This window comes from Ursus maritimus, unplaced genomic scaffold (assembly GCF_017311325.1).
Source record: "Ursus maritimus isolate PB19 unplaced genomic scaffold, ASM1731132v1 scaffold_31, whole genome shotgun sequence".
NCBI lineage: Eukaryota > Metazoa > Chordata > Mammalia > Carnivora > Ursidae > Ursus > Ursus maritimus.
In genome coordinates this window covers 31,727,095-31,742,179 of record NW_024425675.1, presented here as the reverse complement: position 1 = coordinate 31,742,179, position 15,085 = coordinate 31,727,095, and the positions used below count along the sequence as shown (strand labels likewise).

Sequence of the window (15,085 nt, the reverse complement as noted above, 5' to 3'; positions counted from 1 at the left end):
GTCAGCTCCGTGTCAGGGTGCCTGGGAGCTGCTGCTGTCATTCTCCCCGGGAGGGCTCGGTGGCGGCAGGGAGGTCCCAGCAACCAGGCTCCAGCCTCCTCGCGCTCCGGCTGCCGTCTGCTCACCACACTGTCGGGAGGAGGAGAGGGCTGCACTTCCCTCTTACTCCCTCATGCCGTCTGGCAAAGGATTCCCACAACTGGAGAAAGAGGCTGTCCACACTGATCCTGGCTCTTCCCAAGCTGTCAGGGGCCTCCTTCTCTCTTCCTGGGATCTCCTGGAATGGCACAGGAGGGAGGGTGGCCTTGTGCCCGACTGGGTGGGCAGTCAGCCATATTTCCACTATGTTCTGTCTCTGTCGTCATAAGTGTTTCCATTTTCACCTCGATTTATTTTTAACTCTACGTGGCTTCCTTATCTATAAAAAGAAGTAGATTATTTGTATTCTTTTTCTGTGTGTCCTATGCTTTGGCAATGTGATAGTTGGTACTCAGTTGTGTTTTCAAGTATCTCTAGTTTTTTATGCACTTATTCATAGCTTAATTAAATGGAAGGAGCTAATATTGAGCTATTATAGTTCTTTTAATTTTTAAAGTTACCTTACAATACGTGCTATAGCTGCAATTAACATTGTTCATATGTTTTTGTTTTAAACCTGTTTTTGTTATATTTTTATTTTGCAGTAAATTCTATAAAGTTTCATCCATCAGAGCAGTTGGCTCTTACTGGTATGTTGATTTTTTTTCTTTGTTGATCATAGTTATTGATAATCTTGAAACAGCTGTACTCATCCCTTTCTCATCCGTGCCTTGTACAAAAGCCAGATGGTCACTGCTAGCCATTTTATGCAGTACTCGAGGAATGGGGAAGGAAAAACACGTCGAGTAGAACCTTTTTAAACCATAGTGGATTGTCAGACGAGCTTGACTCTCCTGTGAGATTGCAGGTGACCCACCATGAGGTCGCCTTGCAGAGCATATAGTGGTTCCTGGCCTTCCCGCTCACACTGTGGTGTTTCTCAGCAGACCGACCTTGCTTCTCTCCATTCCTGTCACTGCTGCCGAGTTCCTAATCCTACACGCACCTGAAACAGACGGGGGAAATAGTAGCCCCAGGTCATGCGCTCTGCAGGGCCAGTGTTTTTACTCCTTTCTGGGTAGCATTCCTGGGCCCTGGTAGCATGGGTTTGCCATAATTTTATGTTGAACTGAGGAGTCTTCCTGTAAAATTGTCTGACACCCATAGACTCCTGTGATTTTTGGGGACCCTGACAGTAATCTTGAAGGATAAATGTTTGGCGAGTAGAGGTCAGCAAGCTTTTTGTAAAGGACCAGAAGTAAATGCTCTCATCTTTGAGGGCCCCATGGTCCATGTCAAAATTCTCAGCTCTGTGTTAGTGTGAAAACAGCAGAGGGGATGCCCAGGTGAACGGCCATGGCTGTGGGCAGTAAGCCTTATTCTCACAGTGGGTTGCTGCCTGGCTTTGGCCTGTGGGCCAGATTTTGCTGGCCCTGGGGTAGATGATGAAAGTGGGGCTAATCAGGTGCTTTTCTATGTGAGCAGAATATGGTGGGAAAGTCAGTTTGAGGGCCCTCTGTGTCAGCAGGCCTTGTCCACAATAGCTAGTTGATGACTGAATAAACAATTGGAGAACTTTCCACCTTATGAAATGGTTTGGTGTATGACTGTGAAGAGGGAGGGTGGAGGGAGACCAGTGACAACCAGAGGTGAGGTGGGGAGGAATCAGGACATTCTCGGGAGGGCCGTTGGAAGCTGAAGCAGAGCATGTAGTGGGCTAGAGAGGGGCACGTGGGCTGATTCTAAGAGAGCTCGCAGGTCAGGCAGTGAGCTCGTTTGACACCGAGAGAAACGTGCCACCATCCACACATGGCCGCTCCAGGGGAACTTCTGCAGCCACAGAGAGAAGTGGGATTCAGGCAGGTACTCTGTGAGGCTGAGTGCAGACGCCTGTCTGGCACGTCTGTGGGCCTTTGTGTGCCCTTCACTGTCCTTTCTCTTTCTGGTCCCCAGTCTGAGCAGCATCTTGCACACTTGGCTGGTGAAAGTAAGATCTCAGTACTCACGGGGGTCTGGCAGGTTTTGAGCCCATTGGTGTGGAGTGGAGGGGAGCACACATACTCATGGGACTTGCTTTTTTAGAACTCGGAACTACTGTGGTCATAAGCTGAAGTGCAGTTGGGTTCCAGTTTACTTAGGTTAGCTAGATGGAGAATAAAATCTGTTAGTAAATCTTGCCTGAACCTTCACAGCTTTTTGTCCTAAAATGAAAGGCAGGGGGCGAGTGTTTTTAACCACTGTCTTAATTTTGTACATTTAGCCTGTTGTCAGGAGCCTCGTGCAGTCTCCAAAGTAGCTCATGATCACTGAGTTACAGAACCTAGCAGAAAGCACATTTTACACACGGTGTGCACTTTGGGTAATTGTCCCCTAATTTCTGTCCTCAGCCTCTGGAGATCAGACTGCCCACATTTGGAGTTATGCTGTTCAGCTGCCGACAGCCCAGCCCATTGCCGACACTACTGTAAGCAGCACCTTTACTTACCCTGAAAGCGCGACATGGGGTATGTTGGTAGGGTTCTGGACGTTTGCAAAGTTTAGGATAAATTTATAATGTCTTACAGACTGGATGTATGTGACGACCCCTTCCCCCCATGTAGTTTGAAGCCCTAATCCCCCAGTGTGGCTCTGTTTGGAGGTGGGCCTCTACAGAAGTAATAAGGTCTGGAGGCTAGTGCCCTGATCCCATAGGATTAGCGTCCATACAGACATCAGAGAGCTCGTGTGTGTTTCCTCTCCCTGCACGTGCCCAGGAGAGGCCATGGGGGGATGTCATGACAAGCCAGGGAGGCCTCTCCAGAAACCTGGTCGGCTGCGCCTTGATCACGGCCACCCAGTCTTGGTGTTGTCGTGGCAGCCGGAACAGACCAAGACAGTGTCGAACATGAAGTGCCTGCCTTTATGTGTGCATTGTTTGTTCTCAGCCCCCTTTCCATCGGCCATTAATGTTTAAAAATTGTATGATTACGTCCTATTTCTAAATATTTTGTGTATTTTAGACATCTTGTCTTTCACATAAGGTAAACAGTGTGTGTCATTATGACGTGGGTGAAGTTTTAACGCAGGTAACGAGAGGTTACGTATGGAGAGGAATGATGGGTGGGTTTAAGCCATAAAGCCTTGGATGCCCTTTGTCCTGTCAGATGTAGCTGTTCCCTCAGCCCAGCACCCTGTGTGTAGCGTCTCGCAGAGACCACCTCGTGCGTGTCCTCTGCAGGGCAGTGTTCTGCCGTTCGGCCTCCACGAGTCGCTAGCTTGTCCCTGTGCTGTGCACACGGGTGGAGACGGGCCCGGCAGCCGAGTGCAGGTGGAGCCTGGTGTGCATTCTGGCTGTAGCCGTAGGGAGGATGGCAGTCACCCTGTGCTTGGGGTGCTCCCACCTGGGAACATCCCACTGGTTTTTTCTTATTTTAATTTTTAAAAAAGATATATTTATTTATTTGAGAGAGAGCAGGAGCGGGGGGGGGGAGCAGAGAGAGAGAGAATCTCAAGCAGACTCCCCGCTGAGCAAGGATCCTGACGTGGGGCTCGATCCCAGGACTCATGAGATCACGACCTGAGTAGAAATCAAGAGTTGGGCGCTCAACTGACTGAGACAGCCATGCGCCCCTGTTTCTTTTTTTAAAGAAGTTTAAACATCATTCTCTTTGAAGATGTACCAAGTAATTAATAAATTGCAGTGATGAGTAAGAGTTCTCTTTAGTGAAGAGGTCTGAACGGTTCTTTATTTTTTTTAAAGGGTTTGTTTATTCATGTCAGAGCGTGTGCGTGCATGCATGCGAGAGCAGGAGCAGAGGGAGAGGGAGAAGCAGGTCCCCACTGATCAGGGACAGCCTCTGGAGATCTGGCTTTGGCCTGTGGGCCAGATTTTGCTGAACCTGGGGTAGATGATGAAAGTGGGGCTACCCCCCCCCCCCAGGACACGAGGCTCTATCCCAGGACCCCAGGATCATGACCTGAGCTGAAGGCAGACATTTAGCTGACTGAGCCACCCAGGTGCCCCTGAACAGTTCATTTTTAATTGAGCGCATTGTATCTTCTATTTTAACATGTTTTTCCCCTTGTGGAATAGCAGACTGTTGCTAACTGTGGGCATTCACTCAGGAAATAGTGCTGACAGAGGACAGGGCGAGGGGAGGGGAGGGGAGGGGAGGGTTCATGCTCAGAAAGTTCAGGGGAGGAGTTAATGTTGTATGGATTTGTTTTAAAACGAAGTAAGAAACATGCCAGTCTTGGCAGAGGGAGAGAATTATGTCCAGTATTTATGTCATAAAAACTGAATAGATTACAGTGTCAAATTGACTTTCTTTTCTTCTTTATGATTTTGCTTGCCTTGGGCTGCCTCAGGCTTTGGGGGTAGCCCGGAGGAGCCCCTTCAGAGTGAAGCTGAGCCTGTGCCCATCAGTGACCAGAGCCGCCCCAGCAGCCCAGCCACAGAGGGGTTGGCGGGGTTGGCGTGCCCCGCCCTCTGTAGCCCCACCCAGCACAGACGCAGCCGCCGGTCGTCTAAGCTTTTCCTGGCTAGTCTTGGCTCAGGCTTACTTAAGTGTTCTCCCGTGTGTTAGAACAAACTCTCATCTGCTAGGATTTCGTTCATTTTCAGCAGTACAGCTTTTAGACAGGTGTTTTCTCTCTTTTTTAAAGAGTTTATATATTCATTTGAGAGAGAGGGGAAGAGAGTGCATGAGAGCCGGGCAGGGGGGGAGGCAGGGAGAGAGGGAGAAGCAGACTCCCTGCTGAGTGCAGAGCCTGATGTGGGGCTCGATCCCAGGATCCTGAGATCATGACCCAAACTGAAGGCAGATGCTTTACTGACTGAGCCACCTGGCACCCTGTATGTTTTCTCTTTTTAATTTGGACTAGTGGGTTTCACTTGGCATCCACCACATTGATAAAGAAATATTTGGGTGATGTAGTGGATACATTTTTAGATTACTTGTTAAGTCACTATGTGACACCACTTGTATGATGTTGACTGACTAACCTAGTGAGTGGATTAATTTTCTTCTTTGGAAAATGAAAATTGAAGCAAGTTACCAGTGGCTTCCAGGGGCCCTTCGTGCTTGCTCGGAGCCCTGAGTCATTGAGTCAGGGCTTCCTCGGTTCTGGGGCTACTGGTGCTCAGGAGACACCCAGTGTGAAATGGACAGTGCTGGACGTTCTGTTCCAGTGCTGCTAGCTGTGAAAGTGGCTCCAGTTAAACAGATCACCCTTAAGAGACGGGCAGAAAGCACACATACAGTTCGCACCCTCCATCCCCTGCCTTTTGCCACATTCATGTTAAAAGATCTTATAATTATTTGTGAATAGGATATAGCACATTTGCATTTTAAAATATCTCTTAGTTCCTTGTATAGTTTGGAAAAATGACTTCTGTGAATCTTCTGACTGTGACCTTTCCAACGTGGATCCTGCTAGCTAGAGCTTTCTTAAGTTCCAGGCCACTCTTCTGAGACCCGAGGTCTCTCCCCTGGACCCGTGCTGAGGACATCCCTGCGTTCATGCTTACTTGTCACTTTTCCTTTCAAATACTCGGGGAATAGCCCCGTAGGTGCAGTGCTGCAGGTCTGGGTAACTGAACAAAACTCTCAGGACTTGTGGGATTATCTTCGACGCATCTCTTCTTTCCCTTCCCGTCTTCTCTTTCCACCGTTTCCACTAATGTGTGACATCTTACTGCTTCTGGTTCTTATATAATTCTTGGATGCACTTCCCTCTGTCCCCGGGATACTCCTTCTGTAACACCCACCCAGAGATGTCTGTTGAGTCTCGGCCTCACCCAGCACCTAGCACTCCTCTTCTGCACCTGCCCGAAGTACCGCCCAGACCACCCCTTCCTGCTGCGGGCAGTGAGGGTCGGGAAGCTCCTCAGGAGCGGCCGTGGGAGCTGAGAAGGGCCGTGGGAGCTGAGAAGACCCGTGGCCCAGGAACTGGTGTCGCCTGGAGGAAAGCCCCAAACTGGGGCATCCCCGTGCTGGATTTGTAGTGAGTGTGTTGCTGCGCCTGCCGGGTCCTTTCACCTTGAACAGGTTGCACTCCTGGGACCTGTTTTCAGGCTGCGGAGTGGCTGCCGTGTTAACCCCTAGCTGTCTTCATCTCTGGTCCCTATCCCTGACTAGTCTCCCTGTCTCAGGCCTGGCTACTCACGTTGTATTCTCTGCACAATGTCAGGAGTGGGCTCTCTGGAGTTGCACTTGTCACCTTGATGAGCCCTTCGCCAGTCCCTGGCCTTAGTTTGTGACTCTCCGTGGCTCCGGCCCAGACTGGATGCTGTTGCTGTGCCTCCCTCTCCACGGGTCCGCTCGGCCCTTTTCCTGGGTGCTGTCTCCTCACCTCCCTTACGCTCTCTCCCTGCAGACCCCGCCCCGCTGCAACCTCCTGCCTGAGTCGGAGCCCCTGTGCTTGCTGCGTAGTCTGTAGTGCGCTGTGAAGTCTGGAACTCTGCATAATGACGTGTGTCTGACTTCACTGCGAGACTGGGGGTCCTGTCTTCCTGGAGAAGTCCCACCTGTGGCTCCACCAGGCTTTGCCTGAGCTCCCTGCACCTGACCTGCGAGAGCCCTGAGCTGTGCACTCCCAGCATGCTGCCTCAGTTGGCCACTGCCACACTCAGGGATTTTCACTCCCTGCCTGCCTCTTGTCCAGATCCTTCCAGGCAGTCCTCAGACCTGGTTCAGTGGCATCCATTCTTACCCCTTGGTTTCCCTACACAGACCTCGGACCCTTCATGCTCTCAGCACACTCCTGTTGGCTCAGCTGTGTGTCCCTGTGGCTGTGAGGCCGTGCTCATCGGGATCCCCTCCATGCTCGCTCAGTCCTTGGACTCCTCCTTATTCACATTTGATCCTGTGACCCTCTGTCAACATCTTATGTTTCTCCCACTTCCATTCTCTTGAGTCCTGTTGGCTGGGTCACCTCCAAGGCCATGTGACCTCTGCGTTCATCTGGATTTCACCTCTCCCCTTTGCCACCATGACCTTGTTGTTTGTATAGCTCCCAGTCTGCTCCCTTCTTAGAGCCTTTGCAGCTGCTGTTCCCTCATCTGGGAATGCTGTTCTCCTCAATGTCTGCATGCCTTACTCCCTTGCTTTCTTCATGTCTCAACTCAGATGTTACTTTAACAGAGTCTTTTCCTGATAATTTTGTATAAAATAGCAGCCTTTGTGATTGTCCATCCCCTCATCTGCTTTATTTTCCTTAACGCTTATTACTGCCTGAATTTGTGTGTACGTGTGACATATCTTTATACTGTGTCTGTCTGTGTGACCTATATCCCCTACTGTGTGTGTGTGTGACATATATCCTTATACTGTGTGTACATACACGTGACCTGTGTTCCTGTGATGTGTACATGTGACCTGGATCTCTGTACCGTGTGCGTGTACATGGGACATAGTTCCCTGTACTCTGTGTGTCTTTAACGTGACATACGTGACCTCACCTGTGTGTGTGATTACATGGTACATATTTCCATACTAGTGTGTGTGTGTGTGTGTGTGTGTGTGTGTGTGTGTATGCGGGTGCATACCCATGTGTGTGGTCTGTCTTCCTTGCTAGCGTGTAAGCTCGTGACATGAGGACATTGCCGGTCTCTCTGGCTCCAATGCTCTCCTCACCCGGCCTGTCCATTGTTCTGGATGTCCGTGTCAGGCAGTGGTCCTCTCCTCTGCTGTGAGACCAGCATGTGGCCTGGCAGCCTTTAAAGGCCGGGTAAATATTCTTTAAATGAATAGATAAACATTTTCTTAAAGAGCTGAAGCCTTTTATGCTTTCGTTTTAGCTTTTCACAAAAGACCTTACTGATACTATAGGAAAATAAACTGAACTCTTGTATCTATTCCTGTGGCAACAGAATTCTAAGTAGCTCCCGAGAATTGAAATGTTTCTTTTCTTATTGTGATAAATTATTGACTTTCAGTTACATTTTATTACATTTCTACTAATACATGGTGAAAACTTAAAATCATTTTATTTGCCATTTTATTGGTTAGTGGAAATGGACTGTAGCTCATTTGACGTCATAGTGGCCTGAGTTTTTTTTCTTCTTATATTTGGTCATGGGTTTTAGTCAAGTAGGTGATCGTAACTCCAGTGACGTACCAGATACTGTGCTGGTACTGGTCATAATCAGGATTGAGTGCTAGAAAGACAAATGACAACAGTCTGATTGTGTAGCCATGTCAGAAAAGACTCAAGATTCCCAGGGAATTTCTTCTCTGCTCTCACCATCAGCAGCAGGTCTGTGGCGAAGATGAAGTAGAGTGCTCTGATAAAGATGAGCCTGATGTAGACGCGGATGTGTCCAGTGACTGTCCTACCATCCGGGTGCCACTGACATCTCTTAAGAGCCACCAAGGAGTGGTCATAGCCGCTGACTGGCTGGTTGGGGGGAAGCAGGCGGTGACGGCCTCCTGGGACAGAACGGCGAATCTGTTCGACGTGGAGACGGCAGAACTTGTTCACTCCCTGACAGGTACTTTAAACACTTGTGTTTTCCAGTTGTGTATTTTTGATTGATGTGCATGTGTTTATATCTTACCTTGCAAATTACTTCTTGTCCAGAATGATTTTTAGTTCTCTTGGTACTCAGGTTGTGATTTTTCAAGGATCCTTTCTGAATTATAGAACTGTTTGTTAGCTAAATTTATCTTATCTTTAGGGGATTTAATTGTAGCACATCATATCTAGATATTTGAAAAATATCGGTCTGTTATCTCCCTATTGTTTTGTAGCAAATTTCCAGAAAACTAGTGTCTTAAAATAACAGGAATTTATAACTTCATGGTTTCCTTATGTCAGGACTTCTGGGCGTATGCTCGCTGGCCCTCATGGGTTGAAGTGGTGTGTGTTGCCTGGGTCTGTGATCTCATCTGAGGGTCAGGGTCTGTCCTCTTAGTGTTGGAGGGATTCATTTTGTTGTGGTCCATGGCTGAGGTCCCCGTATGGCTGAGGTCCTTATTTACCTGCTAACTGTCAGCTGGGGACCGCTCTTAGCATCTGGAGGGTGCTCTCAGGTCCCTTGTGGCCCCCTCTAGAGGTGTTTCCCCACACAGCTCTTTGCTGTCTCTCCAGCTTACTGGAGAACATGTCTCCTAAAGGGCCCACCTGATGAGGTCAGGCTACCCAGGACCGTTTCTTTTGATGAGTGTAAAGCCACCTGATTTGGAGGTCTTAGTTACATCTGCAAAATCTGTTTTGCCTTTTAATGCACCGAGCTCACCGGAGTGATGTCTCGTCACATTTACAGGTTCTGCCCAAACTCAAGGGAGGGTATCATCCAGGGTGTGTATACCAGGGATGGGGGTCACCGGGACATCTTAGAATTATGCCCACCTCAGATGTTTTTGCAAATTTGTCAGTAAGTGAATTTCCTCATTGAGTGTTAAAGATTGTATTTTACTGAGGGCTCCACATATCATATTGTTAGAAGTTACTCTGGAAGTGAAGAATTAAGACTTAATCTGTTCACACATTTAGCCTGTTAAGGACATTTGCCAGACCTTCTAACTATCAGGGTCAGGGAGTGGGTTACGCTCACACTCCTTTTCCTGATCCCTTTCAACGCATGAATGAAAGGACTTTCAGTTCCTGAGGGAAAAACCAGTCCCACCGTGAGCTCACATGCTATTTTTCAGTGATTTCTTACTTTTTCCTGCCTTTATTCACTTTTACAGTGAGTATTAGTAGTAGAGACCATAAAGACTTGTTTGATTCTTGTGTTCTTAAGAAAGCATCACTCTAACTGTACCTGCAGGTGGATGATCTTGCGTTTTTGTCGTCTTTGGTTGTAGGGCATGACCAGGAGCTAACGCACTGTTGCACACACCCCACCCAGCGGCTTGTGGTGACCTCCTCCCGGGACACGACTTTCCGTCTTTGGGATTTCAGGGACCCTTCCATCCACTCCGTGAATGTCTTCCAGGGCCATACGGAGTGAGTCACAGTTATTTAGAGATCTTTCTTAAACTATTCATGAAAAAGGTTTTGCTGGTGGATATTAAAACTTAATTCTTATCTTAATTTCCAGCTCCACTGTCTTCCAAAATGGCTACTCTTTTCCTAAACATTTAGCTCCATTTGTATATTTGCAAGAATTTAGAAGATGAAGTCACTGAAGTTCCCACAAGGAAGTGAATGGGGGCAGAATGGGGCATTGGGGGAGATCAGGAAATACTCTAGGGTTGGTGGCACTCACATCCTCAGCTGAGAGGCTCTGGTCAGAGCTGGGGAAGAGACATGCACGCGCCCGCCTGCAGCTCATACGCACGCACACACACACGTGTGCGTGCACACTCACACACACATGCACACGCTCTCTCACACACACATGCTCACACACACATGCATATGCTCTCGCACACTCACGCACTCTCAATCTCACTGGCTTTCACATGCACACACACTCACACACTATCTCTCTCACACACGCACACACCCTGGCTCTTATCTGTAGTGCCTCCCTCTGCTTCGCCATCTGTTGGGCAGCTCAGGCATCACCGTGTCTTAACAGAGCTCTTATTTCCTTCCAAAAACTTTTCTCCTGGTCTGACCATTCCTGATAAATTACGTGAGCCTCTTTCCAGTTACTCGTCTCACAGACGTCCCCAGTTCCCTGCTGTGCCCCATCCACTCCATGAGCAGGGCTCTGTCCCGTCATACCTCCTGACTATGTCTTGACACCTGCCCCCCATGCCGCCACTGCCCCTGCACGCTGCCCCTCTGGACTGGATTGTGCCTGTTTCTCTCTGGCCATGTGTGTCCTGCTTGAGCTTCTGCATGTCCAGAAAAGTTCCCGCATGCTCAGTAAGCACTTTTTAATGAATGAATTCTTGCTTATTTGGCTGCTTGAAAATACGGGTGTCCTTCATTCTTTCAGATGATGCAGTAAATAAGTCTCTTGTGTGTGTGAACATTAGAATACTAAGATGTAATGTTTGGGATTAATAAAATGTTCACAGGGAAACTGGGACAGAGATTTGTAAGCTTGAGGTTGGAAAAAAGTGGTGTCTTGATCTGAGGTGCGCTGCAGTGTTGGTGGCTGAAATCTCAGTGTGTTCTGAGAGCGTCCACGGTTATTGAATTGTGGTGTTTTGCTACCAGCTAGAGTAACCATAGCCCTGGAACAGAAGACGTCTGGTTCTCCGTGGTTTATCAAGGGCAGTGTTGCTGCCTGTGCATAGGGCGGCTCTTTCCATGCTCCTGCTTTCATAGGTCTCGGTCTTGTGGGCTCTGCTCTCGGCCATGGCGGGGACAGCTTCTAGTCAGCCTCACCCGGACGATGCGGAGGGGGCAGCGGTGGGGCTGGGGGTGTCAGGAACAGCTTCCCTTCATCTGCATTTAGGGCGAGGTTGCTCTGGGCCCAGAGGACGAGAGCCCTGTGCTGTCACTGGCACTCAAGGTGAGCCAGGGACCCTGGCACACACAGCCCTACTCTGAGCCAGCGCTTCTCTTCTCCCAGGTGTTCTGTTTTGAAGAGTTTTAGGCATAAATGAAATTGGAGAGAGTAGGACAGGTGGTATTGTGTTCGCATGTCTGATTTGGGGTGTAGTTTTGCAGCTGGTGGATATATGAAATAATGGCTGTTTTTGGAGAGGTATACATATGAGGAACGTAATTGATTACGAAGGCTTCTTATTCTCACGAAGAGCAGGCATGGACCTGTGTCTGTCCCTGGGCCTCTTGCATCTGCATCCCCAAAGGTAGCAGTTGATGCTTCCATTCACTGTAGCTGAGGATCTGTGGGCTTTTGAGCAAACGTAGAAGATAGATACAAGCAAAACTCTTATTCAGACCATGTGCATTTTCTCTTAATTGAGTTAGGATGGACGAGTATGTTCGTTGGCCTGTAGTTACAAAGATAAGAAGAAGTTCTCCCTTTGGTGCTAATTTCCTATGATAAGGGTCAGAGAAGGGAAGGCTTTACCTTTTTTTAAGCCTTTGGGAATTGGCAGGGTCGGCTGGGGGTTTATTTGCCGTGCCTATAGACCCGAGTCTGTCCTCTGTTCCCTCAGGCATGACTGCGTGCGGGTGGGAGCCTCTGCTCCCACAGTGTGGAGAGGCCCCTGCCTGGTGAGACCCCACACAGCGTGGTCAGCAGGTGGGGCTGCAGCCTGCGTGATCCCTACTAAACAACCTTCCTGCGTTCCGTTCGCCGTAAGCCTCTGCACATCGCTGCAGTTCGGAAAAGCAGGAGGTGAGACATGGATAGGGTGTTTAGGTGAGCCTCTTCTTAGTAACTGTCGCTTTCTTGTCTCTGGCATGGTTTCTCTAGGTTTGAGCCCACAAGACAAATAAATCCTACAGAATATGGTACCTGTGCAAGTGATGTGAGCATGTGCCCGCACAAGGGCGTGCTTTTATTAGAACACAGGAGCCCAAGTCCCAACTAAGTGCACAGGAGCGGCTGATTTTGACGGTGTGGTCAGTTTAATCACTCACCTGTGCTGTTCTGAGTGTGGCCTCTCAAACACATCAGGTCTCCTGCCTCCCCTCACACCTTTGGTCCCTCTGACAGATGCCCCTGCTGCACCTGTCCCTTCCCACTGGCCACGGCTTCCGTCACGGATCCAAGGCTGCCTTTCCGGCATCCAGCAGTGCCTGCCTTCCGTAGGAAATAAGTCACACTGTTCTCTCTCGAGCTGTCTCCTAGTCTGGGAGGTAACTCTTGGTTTTCCACCGTGATTTTCTTGAGTTCTTTTTTTTTTTTTTTTTAAAGATTTTATTTATTTATTCGACAGATAGAGACAGCCAGCGAGAGAGGGAACATAAGCAGGGGGAGTGGGAGAGGAAGAAGCAGGCTCATAGCAGAGGAGCCTGATGTGGGGCTCGATCCCAGAACGCTGGGATCACGCCCTGAGCCGAAGGCAGACGCTTAACCGCTGTGCCACCCAGGCGCCCCTTCTTGAGTTCTTTTAACCCGTTTCTTTTCTGAACATGAAAACCACAGCTCCAACGAGAGCTTTTCTATTTCTTACTTGTTGGTGTCGCCTGGAAAGTTTTAGGTGGAGGGTTCTTTTAGTGGATCATTGCTTAAGCAGCAGTGTGTTTTTTTTTTTTTTTTTAATTTATTATATTATGTTAGTCACCAAGGCAGCAGTGTTTCTTAAAAATACATGACCACATATTTCATTTTGACATGATGCGGGACACACTATGAAAAACTTATTGTCTTAGGGCATGTTTTTGTCTATAGGAACTCATCACATGTTATTAAGCAAAGTTATGTTAGAATCTGATGTTTTATAATGTGAGTAATTCACTTAGTTATCCAGTTATTTTGAATTTCTGTATGTTGGGTTTTCTTGTTTTTTTTTTTAATTTTTTTTAAAGATTTTATTTATTTGAAAGAAGAGAGCACAAGCGGTGGGGAGGGGCAGAGCAAGAAGAGGCTCCCCATGGAGCAGGGAGCCCACACCAGGCTCAGTCCCAGGACTCTGGGATCATGACCTGAGCCAAAGTAGACGCTTAACCGACTGAGCCACCTTTGGGTTTTCTTAAGGCAAGATGTAACTGTATAGGTTTCAAGATTATTGGCCTAGTTGTATAATTTGATTTCTCTGGGATCTGGGAGAGAGATTTTTTCCTTTTCATTGTGTCTGTTACCCTTGCGCTGCTATGTGGATTCTGTGCCTTTTTTGTGAAAGAAGAGTTTGAGATGTAGCGCCTCACCGTAGGGATAGAATCTGTAGCCACGTGGGTCCCCTCGAAGTTTGTGCTCCTGTGATTTCTGCTGGACAGAAGCTCTGTTTAAGGTTCTCATTGTAAATGTTCAGAAGGACAAACAATGTTTTTTTCCTTCTTGATGTGTTCTCTTTCTGTTTTCACTCTGTATTGTGGAAGCGCTTCATTGTAATGGGAACGTTACCGTAATAGGCTTTCCTTCGTGCGGCCGTGACTGTTGGACTAGCTGCCGGGGGAGCCCGAGGTGCATTTTAGATACTTTATGTCACAGGTTGTTCTCCTAATAGCAGCAATGAGAAATTGTTGTGTGTACTGTTCTTGGAAAGAATAGAAATGTTTAATTGAAGTATTTTGCAATGTCAGGAATTTTAACCACTGGCAGTTTGTTTTCATATATTTCTATCTTCATCGTCAGGAGCTGAAACTGAAGTCCAGTGCTTTTCATCTGAAATAAGCTAAACCCTTCCGTGTTCGTGTGTTTGCCCCCCGACAATAAAATTCAGTACTGAGCTGCTTCAGGAAGTCTTGTGCTGTGAATGACAGCTTGCCCTTCCCTCCGTGTATGTTGGTGCGTGCTCGGTGGGGTGGGGCGCAGCGTCCCGCTGATCCCAGCCGGACTCTGGCCTTCTGGGCTGTGCATATGGAGACGTTCTGCAAGAGGCTTCGGTGGTAATAAAACTCATCCTAAGCTTCAGTCCACTAACTGTCCTTTGAAAGGAGCGTGAGAGCTGCCCATTAGGATTGTCCTCTAACAGGAGGTCCCAGACCCCTCCCTCCCGGCACCGCCGCTTCTCTGTTCTTGATGCAGGCCCCCCTTCTTAGTTTCTGTTTTGTTTTGTTTCAGTTGCTATAAAAAGGGACTGACAGTTGAGGCAGTCACTGGTCATTAAGCTTCCTCTGTGGGTGGCCAATGACTCCAGTCTGTACCCAGCTGACAGTATTCATAAGTGTGAATAAACTCTGGCATTGAAGAAACTCTGAAATTAGCTCAGTATGGGGAGAATATCTGAGAATGCAAAGGTTTTTTTTTTAAACCCCTGTTTTGCGTTGAGCTTTAATTCTTCCCATATGATTATAACTTTATCCTCCAAATGTGAACTTTGGTGTTTTCTTCTAAAGAAAACAAAACACCGCATTTAACAAAACAAAATTAAAAAAAAAAATCAGATGAAAAATGATAATGATTGCTTTAAAGCTAAAACATTTTCATATGCTTTTATTCCCACATACCCAGGGAAGATATTTAGTACTAAATACCAAATTCTAGGTCATATATGTATGAGGTGAAAATAGCTTTGAATTTTGTGTAATGCAATTAACAGTTTTC

The 15,085-nt window shown here is 47.8% G+C and overlaps 1 protein-coding gene across 5 annotated transcripts in view; it reads left to right on the top strand.

The window, feature by feature from the left end:
* The window catches only part of WDR37 (WD repeat domain 37), a 52,139-nt gene that overhangs the window by 23,089 nt on the left and 13,965 nt on the right, over positions 1 to 15,085 (top strand). For 3 of the 5 annotated variants that reach the window (XM_040645471.1, XM_040645470.1, XM_040645472.1), the window contains exons 8-11: positions 684 to 728; positions 2,466 to 2,542; positions 8,311 to 8,551; positions 9,870 to 10,011. In XM_040645471.1, the coding sequence (XP_040501405.1) occupies positions 684 to 728; positions 2,466 to 2,542; positions 8,311 to 8,551; positions 9,870 to 10,011 (505 nt within the window). Of the gene's footprint in view, positions 1 to 683; positions 729 to 2,465; positions 2,543 to 8,310; positions 8,552 to 9,869; positions 10,012 to 12,089; positions 12,272 to 15,085 lie in introns of all 5 variants that reach the window. The other 2 variants (XR_005838964.1, XM_040645473.1) reach the window with 2 other exon arrangements.